A 16,178-nucleotide genomic window follows, 5' to 3' on the forward strand; every position below is an offset into this window, starting at 1 on the left:
GGGTGCAAATGTTTTTGCTTTAAAGACCTAGAAACCATTGTCCAACTGTCTTTTCTGTTCAGGCTGCTCTGACATGAACATGGTGGTGCAAAATACTTTTTAAAGTATTGAAAAAGAAAAATATTCCAAAGCTGCAAAAATCAAATTATTAAACACATGTACAAACATACCTTATAGTTAATATGTTCAATATCTGCCAATAAACTCTTAATGTAACACATTTCACTTTTAACAAGCATATGCGGGAAATTCATTTAGCGTCTCATTTCTTTTTGTTTGTAGTGGATTTTATATCATTCTGTTTCAAAACTTTTTTTTATTTTAAAATCGTGTGAAATATTGTTATGAATGTCATTATTGCTATATCACAATGGTCTATTATAATATATCATTTTAAGATCATATCATCCCACACAGACTTTTTTAACCCTTGACTGATTCTTTTAGCGCCCAATGCCTTTTTTAAATAAGATTTTATCATCTCAGTTTATTTTTAATTCCATTTTATTTCTCCTTTATTTTCCCTTATTTTAGTTACTTCTATCCATCCTCTGTGTTTCCTCATTAATTATTAGAGCTCGTCGGAAATCATTTAATAAATGTGTTAACATGACATGTTTAAAGCTTGTGGGGACGAGTTAAAACAAAGTGATCCTCACTAAATCTATTTAATGTTGGGAGATTATAGTGAGTGAGTGTTATGAGTCTGTTAGTCCTAAACCTTATCTTCCAATTCTAACATTTTTTATTATTATTTTTTTATATGACTCTTGAAAGTGAGAACATTTTGTCTGATTCATGTATTTATCTCATTCATAATTTCTCTAGCATAAACAACTCAACTCAAAACAACTGTTTGAGTGCAGTACAGAATGACTAATAAATGATATAGAAAGCATTTGAAACATTTAAAAACACATAAATCATCATGTAAATAAGTTTCTGACTGAATCATAGTTACGACTTGTTTCTTTAATCAAATGTATCATGTATGTTTTCTAAAATGTCTCCAGTGTGTTTCAAACAAAGATTCTAAAGAATTTCTTCTTCCTTTTACCAGAGGTTTGATCGTCATGATTCACTGAGTTTCAGTTTCTCAATGTTTCTTCCTTTTAATAAAGATAATTAATAATCATGAAGATACCGAGGCAGAGAAATATTAAATGTATGAAGGAAGAACTGAAGCACAGTAAAATGTCTCCAGTGTGTTTCAAACAAAGACAACACTATCTCCTGCACATCCAACCGCAGTGAGAGATTCAACCAATCACAGGAGGGGGAGCACACAGTGGTGTTTGCATGGAGCCTTTATAAGAAGAGTCTCCCCCGCCCTCACTTCATTCATTCATTCATCTGTGTGAACAGTAAGGATGCCTGATCCCGCCAAGACCGCGCCCAAGAAGGGCTCCAAGAAAGCCGTGACCAAAACCGCCGGCAAAGGAGGCAAGAAGAGGAGAAAGAGCAGGAAGGAGAGCTACGCCATCTACGTGTACAAGGTGCTCAAGCAGGTCCATCCCGACACCGGCATCTCGTCCAAGGCCATGGGCATCATGAACTCGTTCGTCAACGACATCTTTGAGCGCATCGCCGGTGAGGCGTCTCGTCTGGCTCACTACAACAAGCGCTCCACCATCACCTCCAGGGAGATTCAGACCGCCGTGCGTCTCCTGCTGCCCGGTGAGCTGGCCAAGCACGCCGTGTCCGAGGGAACCAAGGCCGTCACCAAGTACACCAGCTCCAAGTAAACACGCGTCCTAATACAAGCGCGTCAACCCAACGGCTCTTTTAAGAGCCACACACTTTATCTGAGAGAGCAACATCATCTTTGTACACTGTTCTCGTACAAGCGCGTGTCAAAATATAATGTGACTTGAATTAACTTTCCAAGATGGAGTCTACCTTTGTGATGACGTCTTTAGCTATGATATATGTTTACTTAATAAAGGCTATGAATATTGATAAGTTTAGTCTTATTATTGAGAAGAGCTAGAGGGAGATCTTTAAGTATCAGTATTTTATTGTTGACACTAATATTGGTAACACTTTATTTTGAAGGTGTCTACATAAGCGTCACACAAGCCTGTCATAAACATGACATGTGATGTGTCATGAACACTTTGAAGTAACATTAATGCTCATGATACTTGTCATGTTTATGACAGGCTTGTGTGACGCTTATGTAGACACCTTCAAAATAAAGTGTTACATATTTTGCTTAAGTCACAAAAACATGTTCAAAAAGTCATTTATTGTTACATAATTTACACACAGTGTTATTACTATGCCAATAGCCATCCTTTGTTACATCCTTTTTGAGTGATCAATAAATGTGTTAGACTTTTGCTGTTAGATTTTGTGTTTCCTGAAAACTTGAGAGTTATTATATTAACATTATTATTATTTTAACAGGGTGACAATATGTGACATCACTGTCCAGACTGATGCTGGGTTAGGGTTAGCACGTATATCTGTTATTATCATTATTTGTGTGTACAATTATATTAAAATACAGAAATATTTTGAATATAAAATACATTAGCAGTAAAAAAGAACATAGAAACATGCAGTTTAGTCCGTTTTATTATTCATTGTCTCCATGAGTCATTACATTACAGAACAGCTACTCCTCCTGAGAGTCACATTTGACGTAGAAAAAATATTATCACATAATACAAACAAATAATACATTGACACTAGTACATGTTACAAGGGCTCATTAGATGTTTCTAAAAGGTCCAGCGTGTAAACTACAGCTTCATTTGAAGACAAAGACAAGATACAAAGATAAGATTTGCTGCTAACACACAGGGTGAGCTGAAGGATATGCAGCTTTCATACATTTTTTCTACATTTTAAACAATGCACCTTGATTTTAATATTTGTGGATGTTAGTATTGTGATGTTAGTAAGTATTCCATATTGAAATGGCTCTGTACAGGGAGTGCTCTTTACATCTGTAACAACTGCATGTTTCATACAGTCTAATGTTGTTGGAGTACCAGAGTATGTGAAGATCATCAAGGTGAAATGCTCTTATATATAACAATCTGTTTTCTTTTATTAAACACACCAGTGTTTCAGATCCAGGTGCACTAAAAGGCAGGATTATTGAGTATTTAGTTTGTAGTTTGATTCTCTGCCACCAGAGGGCGATAGAGTGTTCCCTATGAAAACACACCCAGTTCTATGACATCTATGTTATTTTGAATGGCTGAACCAGACATTTCTAAGAAGATATAATTTCATTTCTATTTTGAGTAAAAGGCTGGAAAGAAAATATTTGGCAACTCAAAATAAATCTCTGACCGCTCATCTGTAGATCTTGATCCACTCAGGTACTTCAGAGAGGAAGACATTTGTCTTTACAACAGTGATATCATATTCCTGAGAAGGTTTGTCTTTAAACCATTAAAATTCACCTCAAACACGATGAAAAACAAGTCGTTTTTACAACAACCTATCAAATGTTTCCATCAGCAGCTTCATGACACCTGCAGGTGGAGGTCTTCCTCTGCAGGTCTGGAGCTCTGGAGATCATGTCTGGACAGATGCTGTACTACACCCACACCGATGCAGTCACCAAGGACATTAGTGGCAGTCCTCAAACGATCCCTGCCCAGAAAAATACACAAAGACCCAAAGTTATAGCAGGAACTGCATTAATGTTACAGATGGAAATGATTTGCACTTACAGCATCCAGTCCACAATCAAAAGAATGGATATGTCTTCAGTGGGGAGTCCAACTGATGACAAGACAATTAGCAGGGACACGATTCCAGCCTGAGGGATGCCTGCTCCACCTGTGCTTACTACTGTGACAATCAAGCTGCAACAAGGGAGACGAGACAGTCGTGGTCATGCACACTGAGGTAGAACCCGACGACGATGCACACATACAAGATTAACCAATCAGAGGAAACTGTGAGTGCGTCTCCATACGAAGAAGACAATTAAGTAAATAAAGTCATAATATTATGGAAATATAGTCAAAGTATTATTTTCAAGCAAAATGTCAGATGATCAGATGGAACCTGTGACCAGAAGAGGAACATGGAGCATCTTGTGAAGTTGTACTTGAACATATTTCATCTTCTGGCACATCAGCACTACGTTAGCATCAGTATCAGGGCTTTGAAAGGATTGGGTAAGAAACCGAGTCACTTTCTGAAGAAAGGATTGCACAGACTTGGGGGAAATCCTCTCTTTTGTGGAAGAGGTCGCCTGCAAGGCTGCTGCTGGTTTACATCTGTGTGATGTTAATGAGGTTTATAGTTTCTCAGGGAACAATCACATTGATAATTAAGATTTGATGACGTCAGAGAGCCAATGCTTTAGGATATGGATTCTTATGATAAACTGAGAGAATTGGAATATTAGACTATTTCTTGTAATATAATGACTTTATTCTCATAATATTACAATATTTTTCTGTTAATATTACATATTTATTCTTTAAAGCTTACTTTTTTTTCAGCGTTCCCCTTAAACTCACTTTACTTCAAAAAGACAAACCTGTTCTCAGCCAGATTTTCAAACATAGACAAACATGCACATAGTGAATGTAATGTAAATGTAAAAATGTGCTTCTGTTGTGGATTTGAAGCCTTTGTATTGAAATGTCCTGAGAGCACAGTAGATTGTAATAAAGAGAGGACTGATCTACTTGACTCTCCTTTTATCAAACACATCACACTTCACAATGTTGTACTTCTGTTGTAGAAACCTAATGGCACAAACATGGCACACACATGGCTAGTATATTCTATTCCTGCCAATAAACACTCACATATTTACCACACTGGACCTTTAGGATGTCCATTGAAAATAAACTGAGAGCATATGGTTAATGTTTCCTTTTTTCACTTACCTGAGGACAATGATTTGACCCAAACTAAAGTCCATGTCATGAGTCTGGGCTACAAATAAAGCTGCTACTGCTTCATAGAGTGCGCCACCATCCATGTTCATTGTGGCACCTGTGGGCAGCATGAAGCGTGTCACTTGCTTGTCCATGTTGTGATTTACCTCCATACATTTGAGGGTTACTGGCAAGGTTGCAGAACTGAAATAAAATAAAAAAACACTCATCAACACACGGTTGTTGTGTGTAATAGCAACACTGTGGCTCACCTCGATGAAGTCCCAAACGCAGTGGCGAGAGCCTGTAAGACACCACCCATGAATCTGAAGGGATTCCTCCGCGTAACAGCAAAGTAGATGAGGGGCAGAGTGAAGAAGCAGTGAATCAGCAGGCCAGCGATCACAGTCAGACTGTATATCGCGACTTCACGGCCCATTTCACCAACATCTGTCATCTCCACTACCTGTCCTACCACGAGGAAGAACATCCCCACAGGTGTGTACCTGTGATACGCAGACACAGCAGTGGAAAAGGAAAAAATCAGAGTCTGCAGATTATAAATCCAAGACGCGCACAGATGAAGAGATTATGTGAGCATTTAGCACAACAAACACTGACAAAAAATAAGACTAAATGCTACATATACCCAGTTGGTCTTAATAGTAGCTCTCCAGACTTACCAGATGACTATGTTGACCAGATTCATAACAGCTTTATTCAGGCAGTCAAAGAAATCCCTCACAGGTTTTCCTTCCGCCTCCATGCTGCCCAGAATGTAACCAAAGGCAACGGAAAAGACCAACAGACCCAAAGTGTTGACCCCATCGGATGAACCTGGCATTGCCACTGTATCATCTGAGAAAAGTAATCATGATAAGATTCAAGGTTCTGTGTATAATCTCGTTTAAACCCCATCCAGTACAATGACAATAAAGGTGAATCTGTAATCTCTGTAATCTGTATAGCAGTTCAGCACAAATGAAACCCCGTTAGAAAATTAAGGAAAAGGGTAAGAAGCTGATCTCACTCGTTGCACTGGCTTCATTGATCCCTGCAGGTGCACCTCTGGAATAGACTGTTTTAAACTGGATGATAAGGAAATCATGAGAGTTGGTGAGCATGTATCGCATGAATATGAAGACAAAATCATAGATTATGCACAATCTTACCTTTTTGAAACAAGCTTCAACCAGATTTGAGGGGAACATGTTTCTGTAGAAAGACAAAGCACTGATATGTTGTTGTTGAAGGACCGAGTCTGCAGAAGTCTGATTGCCTCTTCACAGATCCAGTGTAATTTATGATTATTATCATTATTATTATTATCTCTATACACACCTGACTAGATCTAAAAATGCATCTGGACCCTCGACAACTTCCACTTTAACAGCAGCGGTGACTGGGATGCTTCTGGATGAGTGTCCTGGCTGGATGGTGACAGCTAAAACAATGCCAGTGAACGCAGCTAACAGTGTGGTGAGCAGGTAGTAGCCAAAGGCCCGGAGTCCGATTCTCCCGTAGGACTTCCTGTTCACTGATGACATTCCTGATGAGAAAAACAAAAGGTCATTCTAAGTGTCTGAACCTGCTGAATATTTACACTCACACACAATTATTATTGTAAACAAGCATTTCTACCAACAATGTGATTTGAATATTCAATTATTGGAATATTCTAAACTAATAAGACTCATTTAAAGACCTGGGGAATGTCAAAGCAAACACTTTTATTTCAATATTATGTGAAATATTGTCAAAAAAAAGACATTTATATAATCATGATGGTATATTGTGATTTGACTGATTATATGTAAATGTTATGCTATTATTGTAGATCTACAAAAAATGTTTTGTAAGCACATACATGACAAGAATAATGATTTGCCCTTTTCACTTCTCTTAACTTAATGCAGAAAAACACGCTTGAAGTAATGGTTTCTCTCTTTGGTTTCATAGAGAATAAAAAAATCTGCTTGTTAACGACAAAATTATAGAAAATTAAAGCTTTTAGCAGCAGTAAAAACTCGATGGATGGATGTTGAAACATGAAAGACAATCGCTGAGTTTCAACAATCACTTGATATTTAGTCTCACTGGGACAACGATGTGTGTGAGAGCACGGACATCCACAGTCACAGTGAAGTTTGCTTCTAACCTGAGATCAGACTGGAGATGATGAGAGGAAGCACCACCATCTGCAGGACTCTCATCAGCAGCTCTCCAGGAAAACTTAAATATTTTATCTCTCTGGGTGACATTTTGTTGCGTCGTAGAAAAAATCCCAGGACAATTCCTAAGAAAACACAAGTTTACAATTCAAAGGCAGAATTCAAATTAAATAACACCCAAGAAAGAGAATTAAGAAGAAAACACAGTGTTAGCAACACATTAGAGGGGCACTTACCTAATGCAACAGCTGCAACTGTGAGAAGAACAAAAGCATTTCTCTTGAGAAAAGACATAATATTAGATCCGGTTTGGTGTGAAAATGGTTTTTCACATCGAGTTTCCTCCAGAGCTGGAACTGTTGCAGAGTCCAACTCTGACTTTCTATGAGAACTTGGTTGCATGTCTTTGATAGTCCTTCCACGCAGCACAGACTGTGGAAAAACAAAAACAACTTTGGTGCAGGACTAGTTTACAAAGCAAAAGGAAACACAGATAAAAACAGTGTTTAGATAAAGAACCCTAAAAATGGGACCCAAGCAGTTACTTATGGTCTGTGGACATGTAAATGCAGCATGGTTACTAAGTAGCAAACCCCCTTATTGCCCCCCTTTGGCTGATGGCCAAGTTGGCACATTGTCAAAGTTTCCACACAACCATTTTCTTTGAAACAGTTCCTAAACATTTGACTGAATGAAACCAGGACACAAGATGGCGCTGGCACTGGTGAGACACTCTTTCATTTATGGACGGAAAGAGTGTCTCTGCAATGAGGAAAAACAGAGGACAGAGTTGCACCAACTCACCAACAGTCACAACTTACAGTGGAAATCAGGTTCTCATTAAGGATTCAAAGCAACACATTCAAAATCCACTTTACGAGTCCACGAGAAAAGGCAGCATACTAGTGGTAAATAAAACATGTACACATGTACACGTCATGTGTACATGTGTTTTATCACCTGCCTGCATCCTGATGGTCTGTTCTACTGTATCTCGTTGACAAGTTAAAGACTCATTGACTGTATAGCTGCCAATTATGAGATAAGCTCTTGAGAGGTTTTACTCCAGGTTATTGATACAGTCTAATCATCCCGACACACAATAGTCGAGGTTTCCGTTTGGGAAGTATTTAAACCATAAGCAGCTCTTTTTGACCATTCCACTTCAAAGACTGGATTAAAACATCTCAGTGTAGGGAGTGAGCTATGGCCTTTCTCATGAGCTTCACTGAAGGAAGAAGAGGAGGAGGAGGAGGAGGAGGAGGAGGAGGAGGAGCAGGAGGTGATGACAACAGTGGAGCAGGAGCAAATGCAAAGGAAACAGCAGAATCCAAATACTGTACATGTCCAGGGAGGAATTTAAAGATATGAGAGGCAGCTGACGGAGGAAAAGTGAATAAGCTGCATTGTCTACAATGCTAACCATAGTAACCATAACCACCAACTACACAACAGGTACAATTAAATATGTTAATTAATATGACAGAGGGCAGAATATGTGATCTGACCAAATGTTTTTAAACTTTGTAAATTAGATTCTTATGAAGACAAGTGAGCACAGCTCATGTAAACAATGTTTTGATCATGTTGAAAGTATTAATAAAGACAAAATATAATCTACTGTACATACAAATAAGCAGGATTTTAAAAAGGTTGTCACAGTGTCACCATATTGTCAACAGGTCCACAGTACAGTATTTATTGCAACATTTAAAAAACAAACAGTTGAAGAAATAAACATGTAATTAACTGTGAACATTTGAAATAGGAACATCACGTCGAGCTTTAAAAAGAAGGAGAAGTTATTAATGTTTAATCATGTTTTCAAAGCACTTTTTACAGTACAGTATTTTTGTATTTTCTTATGCTTTATGTTCAAAATGCCATTTTAATCTAAAGCAGTTGTAATTACCTGAGGGCAACAGTAGGGGAAGCGTAGCGCTGTTGAGCTACCTTACGCTGCACTTCACTCCTGTGTCTCCCATGTTGTGAGGAAAGTGTGTGTCCGTGCATCTTTGACTCGTTACTCCTCTTTTCAGGTATGAGTCTCTCATAATGAGAGTTGTTGTTTACTGTAGTGTTAGTCTCATGTGTAGACGTTCTCACGAGACTATCTGTGACGTAATGAAGTGAATTACCTGACGCCACGTGAGCTAACCTGTTGCGATGCTGTTGTTTACATGACACTCCGTGGGAAACGTTACTGTTGTTGTGTGTGATGTGAGGCCATTGTGTATTTACTATACTTAAATGATGGATCTACTGAGTGAGTTGTTGTAAGGTTTAAAGCTGCTGTATTTCATTTTGGTACGCAAAGTACATTTTTATGCATTATTTTATTTGTTTATCTCAATTGAGCCACTTGAATTTTCTGAGCTTTTCTATATTTTCTTTAAATGGACATTCAGAGTTGAAAATAGATAATGTTAATACAGTCAGTCATTAACACCCATGATCTGAGGGAAGTGTGTGTCAGTGCATCTTTTACTCATTACTCCCCTTTCAGGGCTTTTTTTATGATGCAACTTTGAAGTGTACTGATCTCGACCAGGTCTCTGTTAAATAAGAGACTTTCTTAACTGATTAAATAAAGGATATACAGTATATTCATGTTTGTATTTGTATATTCTGTCTCTATGTATGTTAAACTGTCAAAATAGCCTCAACTGGTTGCTCCCTCTCAACAGGTGGAGGTAATTGTTGTGATTGCCAGCACATGTTAAATACCAACGTTATAAATGAGAGACAGTGCTGTCAAAAAAGAGTGGTTTTAGTTTTGTTTCTCCGTCATCAGTGTAAGACAAAGACTTATAATTGGGCCTTCTTTAAATTAGCAACTTCCATTCCTAAGCACAAATCTAACAACTCAGTTAGAAACTGGCAAATCACCCTGGCACCCATCATTTGTCTACAGAGTGTGCCTCATTATATCTTTATTGTACAACTGGGACAAAGGACAGTTGTCCCAAAGGTCAACTCTAGGCCATCTAATACCATCATTCTGGGATTCAGGCAGACTGACAGAGGACGAGCTCTTTCCAACAAAGCTTAAGTTAAATCAAAATCTCTGCAACAATCAGCGCAACCAGAGAAACCGCTGTTTGCCTTTCAGAGACTTTACAGAGGCTTAGACACAGAACCTATAGAAAATGTTACATGTTAAATTCAATGTTGTGACTAAATATCATTGATAGAAAAGGTCTTTTTAGATATTTAAGATATTATCTCATTTTGAACAAAAGCACTATGGGTTTTGATGCTGATTTTAGAAATTAGACATGGTTGATTATTGATAATGATTGTTTTTTGGCCCATATATAGTTAGACATGTTCTATTTTTCTCATTTTCAATTAAATACAGACGGTATTTTCCCACAAAAAAATGAATAATATAAACTAAATATATATAATGCACGTAACAGATCATTAAAAACCTAAAAAAAAAACTAAAATAATACTTTAGTTTTAGTGACTTGGCAACATTTATCAAGTTTCTGATACGAAAATGAGTAATAACAAATAATAATGCTGATTTTTTAAAATCGATCTACGTCTATTATGAAGACAAGTTGATTTCAACCTAGGTTTGACTTTAAATGGGCTGTTGTATTGTGCTTTACATGATTCCTGACAACCAGAAAAATTGAATTGAAGTCGTGCATGAACTGTTAAAATATCCAGCCAATTCCATCAGATATCAGTATCACAGCAGTTAGAGTTGAGTACAGTGGCAGTAAGCATGTGCAAGCTGTGTGATGCATATGTGACATCAATGGATCTCAGCCAGGCTTATAGGGCAGCTTTAGGGTGGGGGTTTATTTCCTCATTGCTCAAATTAGCCAGAGAAGCAGATTAGGGTCCGTGTGCAGTAACTGGTCAGGGCTCAGTTTCTAGAAGCCACCATTATACACGTCTCTCAGTCAGTAGACTTTAAAACAATCATTATTTAATCACCTTAAAAACTCAAGTCATGAAGATGTGCTTGCTCTCTTCAATTAATTAAAAAGGGACATTTTAATGAAGAGGCTTTATTCTACACCTTTATAATTCTAGGTTTAGGAGAATTATATTCAGTCAAAGCTCCTTTTCCATTGCTTTTGAATTTAGTTTCTGATTGAATTAAAATGACATGAAGGGCTGGCTGTAAAAACAACAACAACAGATTATTTGATTAAGCTATTTAAGGATAAGCTACAAGAGTCCTCGTTTAGTTTCATCAATGTAAGTATCTGAAACATGTGACCGACTGACTCACCGTTTCAGTTCATCTCTCTCCACAAAGTGATGACACTACAGACGTACAGAAACATTTCAGTTCATTTCTGCTTTCTACACTTTCTGTGCATCTATAGTAATGAAGCACAAAACATCATATATATAGACTATATAGACACAAGTATTGGGACGCCTGACCAGACTTTCCTCAAGTGTTTCTATGGGAATCTGTGCCCATTCATTGTGTAGAGCGTTTATGAGGTCAGGTTGAGACGAGACGGCCTGGCTCAAAGTCTTCTGTTTCCAGTTGAGGTCAGGCCTCTTTGTGGGCCGGTCAAGTTCATGTACATATTTAGATGCCTGTCTTGTTTTCAAGATATTACATGGGCTTGCATCTCCCCCCACTGAGTGGGTCTGTAAAGCAGAAGGATAGCAACATCTACAAGGACATTTTTATAATCTCAATATTTAAGAGCAACTCCACTGCCGAATGCTGGCGATCCTGAGCTGAAATACAACCCGTTCAGCCGTATTTCAGCTCAGCAACTGTGTCAGACGGAGTGCTATGATGACCGCCGCCCATGCCGAGGAGGTACTGAGGTACCGGCCTGATACCAAACCGAGTCGAGTCGTGCTAGAACTGTATCTTGGAAAAGCGCCATAGAGGGCAACCATCAGAGGAGACTGTGTTATATGCAGCACAGACGCAGTTAGTTTAAGAAAACAGGCTTCTCAGTGACTACTGGAAAGAGAACGCACCAGCTACCCAACTTTTAAAACCAAACTCAAGAGATGGATTAAAATGAACCACATTTATTAAGCCCACCACATATTTTGTGGTACTCCAGATTACACTGTACTTTTGGAAATGTATTATTTCTGTACTGTAAAGCCTGTATTGTGAGTTGCTGTGTTGATCTGCCAAGAGACCACGAAAATATGCTCTTTTGCTAACTCTGACACACAGTGGCGTAGTGGTTAGCATTGTTGCCTTGCAGCAAAAAAAGAACCCAGGTTCATGACCCGGTTTGAAACAAGGGCCTTTCTGCATGGAGTTGGCATGTTGTCGTGTATCTCATAGAAACTGCTGCTGCTGTTAAGTGTCCTGGGATTTTGTGCTATACAGACACTGACCTGAACTGATCACAGGCACACTTACAAAAGTGGGCTAACACCAGAAGTGCGTCATTTGTGTTATACTCGTGAATTAAGCCAAGCTTAAGTTTTTTAAACCAGACATTTTGTTCCTGACTTGATCCTTACTTTGTAAAGCCTGTTGGCTGCACAACATATTTTTAACCCGACTTTGTCCTAACTGGAGCAGTTCCCACAGTTAAGTAGGCGGCTAATGCTAGTTCATAGTGAAATAGCAGTGAAACAACTTAGGATTTTTTCCTTACTGATTCTTTTGTCAGTTGTTTCTAAATGATTAATTGCTTGGTGTTTAAAGTGTCCAACATAAAGAATATATATATTATATATAAATATTTATATACATATATAAGGTTGTAAAGTAATACATAATAAATTTATATATAAAGGTAAAGACATGGCCAGGAATTATAGCCGTGCACCTTAACACTGATCCTGTATTGAGGCAATATCATTGGTGCTTGGTAATAAGCTAGTGATAAAATGTCTTAATTCTCAGACACAGCGCCCCCACTGGTCTGTGTCTAGATGTGCAGAAGAAGGTTCAAAATGTTCACAGATCTGCACAGCCATAAATTTACATGGCCATGGATTGGCTCTCTGAAACAAACTATTTGCTTTGTTCTTGAAAATAATCAGCCAAAAAAGGAATAGACTGAAGCTCAAGTCTTATTTTGCCCTAAGAATAGCCCAGAATATAACCCAGAATATCAGCAACAATGCCACAAAACCAAAACTGAAATCCAACAAATCCAACAAAAACTAAACAACAGTAGTACACAATAATCCAATCCAATCCAAAATGATTGAAATAATTCACCTGAGTTATTTCAGGTGAAATAAGGTGAATTATTTCTTCTTGTACATGACAGTAATGTGGTCATGTCTATGGTTACTTCTGCTGCCGTTAATAAGAGACTGATCTTTAACAAAAGCCTAACTCGTAGCCACCTGCCTCTTTGCCAAACCTTTAACCTCTTAATACACTGTGCTTATGCCTGGACACACTTAGCTTACAGGCTTCTTGGTGAAGGTGAGGGCAAGAGAATTAGGGACACATTAAATGTATAATAACATGTAACAAGTATCATTTCAATTTGAATAATTCATTATTGACTTGAGATTTGTGTAGGAGCCCAAAAATGCATTTTAAATGATAATGTACGTTTACAAGTTTAGTTGCAGTTCCTCTCCACTTCTGGGGTTATTTTAGACCTTAACAACGCATTGGGGGGTTAGGCTTAGCAACACATTTGCTCCATTTCAAGATATTTCAAAGATATAATTCTCCAACTGTTTAACAAATATTCTTCTTCCATTGAGAAAAAATAGAAGCCTACAACAATTTTTGTATCAATCTTGACGTTTAATCAAGTGATTTTGACCAGTATCAGACTAATACCAAGTATTGTAATGGCTCATCCCTTGTTAAGATAGCTGAGGCAGTATATATTTATTTATTTATTTATTTAACTTGAGTTACAAACACATGATTCATATCTTAAAGTGTTGAAATTGAAAAAAGTGTGAAGATTAATATTATCAACTACAAAATTGTCTTTTGATTGGAACTGCTTCTTGCTGCCGATGTGGGTGTCCAAAACCGGTGAAAAACAGAGAAAGCAACATGTTTTAAAGTTGTCATATTTCAAGAACGGTTGATCATAGAGATTAAATGTTTGGTTTGTGAGTAACAGGAGGCTTTCAGGAGCTCCCACATTTAAATGTGTGAAAAACGGGTGTGAATTGACAGAGAAATTACAGTTTTAAAATAACTCTAAAGCAGAATTTTAACATGGGGTTCAATGGGACATTTCACCAGAACTCTCTGAGCTTTTAGGTGATTTTAAGAAAAATGCAAGTCATATGAAAATGAAAACAACACACAGCAGCAACTGTAGCAACATTTTTGTGTAAACATTGTCTGTGTAGGTAGGAAATTGTGGGCAGGAGAAGAGTTTGGCGATTTTTGTGATTATTTTCATGGACGTCAGCTGAGTGTGCCACTAACGGCGCAATACAACTCATTATAAAATCTGAAAATGTCAAAAGAAAAAACGTACAAAACTTAAACTGCGATTGTTTAGAAAGCGTAATAGATATCAAAACTTTGATTTAGGTGAGAAAAGTCTCAAGTCTTGTGACCTACGTTTAAATATGACGACACTGTGAGGCTCCAAAGTCGCCTGGGTTCTGATCATTTTTTAGATGAAATGGTTTCCAATTCAAGTGTACGTGGAAATTGTTTGCAGTTTTTTGCTCTTTTTGTCGCCATGGTTACTCGAAACGCTTAGAAAAGTCACGGCACACCATTTCCGATCAAATCGCACGTTTTGTTATGTGTGGGGTTTTTCTCAAAACTGTGGGAGGAGTTGAGAGCCAAACTTTTGGCGGAAGAGAAAGAAGAAGAAACATGGAAGAATAATAGATGCTTGCTCTGCAATGCAAACCAATGACAACTCTAGGGAGTTCTCCGACTATCAGAACACCACACATTGCGTCCCTGCAAACAAATTCTACAATCTGAGGTGTATGAATATTTCTCTAAATGTTACAATGTTATATCCATTTCTGTCACAGGGTTCTTGAGACACTGCAACAATTTAGAACGCCAGAGATGACATGGACCTACCAGAGAACAGGGTTCCCATACCTTGGTTGACATCAAATTTAAGGACTTTCCAGGACCAGTCCCTCAAATTCAAGGGTCAAATGTGCTGAGACAGATGGGAGGGCAACTTGTAAGAGTCAGATTTTATTGATCTGCAGCACACTCTGCATCTGGACAAGTGATTGTCCTTGGGATCTTGTTCAAAGTCAGTCTTTGTCACTTTGGTGAGACAGAGATCTTGGAAGTAGTATTTCCCAGGCATCACATCATCTGCTCTCTCTTGCTTAGCGTTACTCACTCACTGTTCTGCAATCCCACATCAACAGCGTAGAGAGACAGTGGACAGTGTCCACAACACAGCTAGTTATTATGACTGGACATTTGTTCTGCATAGTAGGCACTTTTGTAACAAGGGTAACAGGTTTCTTCTTTTGCCACTGACTTTTGCCACTCACCAGGTGGTGACCCATTTTTGGTTTGGATGGATCAATAGTGAACATTCAGCACATTTGGTTGTTTCAATATGGACAAGCTACCAATCAATAAACTGTAATAAGCTCCTCTTAATGCCTGTAACAGTCATTATTTATTGTATTGTGTATTTTACACACCACACTGAACCAGTAGACAAAAACAACAGCAACAGATAAACTATTTCTTACCTTTAATGATTTTTTCTTCCCCAAGACCCTGCTCTTCCCAGTGACTGTTTGTTACCGTGAAATGAGTATGGGCTGTTTCTGCCTGTTTTGGCTTCCAGGTCAAAGTTCATGCTTTGACTTTTGTAGGTCCTGCCCATTAAGTGTCCTACCCAGTGTGGTTGATGCAAACTAAATTAAAAACTAAATAGCTAAAGAAATGTTCTTTTCTCTGATAGTGTCCATGATAATATTAAATCTTCGCAGTGTCAACGTTCAATGACTCTTTCAGAGTTATTACAACAACAGATTGAGTAGAATGTTCCCTAGGAAAGAGTTCATTTAAGACCAATTCTGATAAGGACCAAATACACTTGGACACAGTGTTAAATGAACTCTTTAAGTGTTGATTTAACGCTGCAAACTGTGTAGTTGCAAAGATAAACCATAATCCATAATTCCATTTATGTCTGTTCAAATATGAAAAAAATGCACAATCTTTATAAAATGTAAAAGACTTAAAGTGGATAAG

At 37.9% G+C, this 16,178-nt stretch overlaps 2 protein-coding genes across 5 annotated transcripts; one reads left to right on the forward strand and one right to left on the reverse strand.

Moving 5' to 3' along the window:
- The first annotated feature begins 1,355 nt into the window (after window positions 1-1,355).
- Window positions 1,356-2,342, forward strand: LOC122771858 (histone H2B-like). The gene has a single exon (XM_044029441.1). It carries the CDS (start codon window positions 1,371-1,373, stop codon window positions 1,743-1,745), a length of 375 nt encoding a protein of 124 aa, XP_043885376.1. The 5' UTR covers window positions 1,356-1,370; the 3' UTR covers window positions 1,746-2,342.
- Window positions 2,343-2,562: 220 nt separating this feature from the next.
- On the reverse strand, window positions 2,563-15,714 carry LOC122771715 (excitatory amino acid transporter 1-like). 4 transcript variants are annotated; one of them, XM_044029431.1, is made up of 10 exons: window positions 15,671-15,714; window positions 7,267-7,462; window positions 7,018-7,155; window positions 6,201-6,408; window positions 5,890-6,074; window positions 5,543-5,717; window positions 5,132-5,365; window positions 4,869-5,063; window positions 3,693-3,827; window positions 2,563-3,612 (listed from the first exon to the last, which is right to left on the reverse strand). In XM_044029431.1, exons 2-10 carry the CDS (start codon window positions 7,430-7,432, stop codon window positions 3,483-3,485), a joined length of 1,566 nt encoding a protein of 521 aa, XP_043885366.1. In that variant the 5' UTR covers window positions 7,433-7,462; window positions 15,671-15,714; the 3' UTR covers window positions 2,563-3,482. The 4 variants fall into 4 exon arrangements, with proteins under 4 accessions (XP_043885366.1, XP_043885367.1, XP_043885368.1 ...); XM_044029432.1 differs by lacking the exon at window positions 15,671-15,714 and adding an exon at window positions 8,943-8,984; XM_044029433.1 differs by lacking the exon at window positions 15,671-15,714 and having other exon boundaries at window positions 5,890-5,947; window positions 6,032-6,074; window positions 7,267-7,587.
- Between the last annotated feature and the right edge of the window lie 464 nt (window positions 15,715-16,178).

The sequence above is a fragment of the Solea senegalensis genome, linkage group LG1 (genome assembly GCF_019176455.1).
Source record: "Solea senegalensis isolate Sse05_10M linkage group LG1, IFAPA_SoseM_1, whole genome shotgun sequence".
NCBI classification, from domain to species: Eukaryota; Metazoa; Chordata; class Actinopteri; order Pleuronectiformes; family Soleidae; genus Solea; species Solea senegalensis.

Bases quoted from the DNA above. Each gene is read 5' to 3' on its own strand.
- LOC122771858 (XM_044029441.1), top strand. From the start codon at position 1,371: ATGCCTGATCCCGCCAAGACCGCGCCCAAGAAGGGCTCCAAGAAAGCC.
- LOC122771715 (XM_044029431.1), bottom strand. From the start codon at position 7,432: ATGCAACCAAGTTCTCATAGAAAGTCAGAGTTGGACTCTGCAACAGTT. The intron at 5,718-5,889 runs GTGAGATCAGCT...TACTTTTCTCAG, and splicing joins CAATGAAGCCAGTGCAACGA to ATGATACAGTGGCAATGCCA. The intron at 5,064-5,131 runs GTGAGCCACAGT...ATTTTATTTCAG, and splicing joins GCGTTTGGGACTTCATCGAG to TTCTGCAACCTTGCCAGTAA.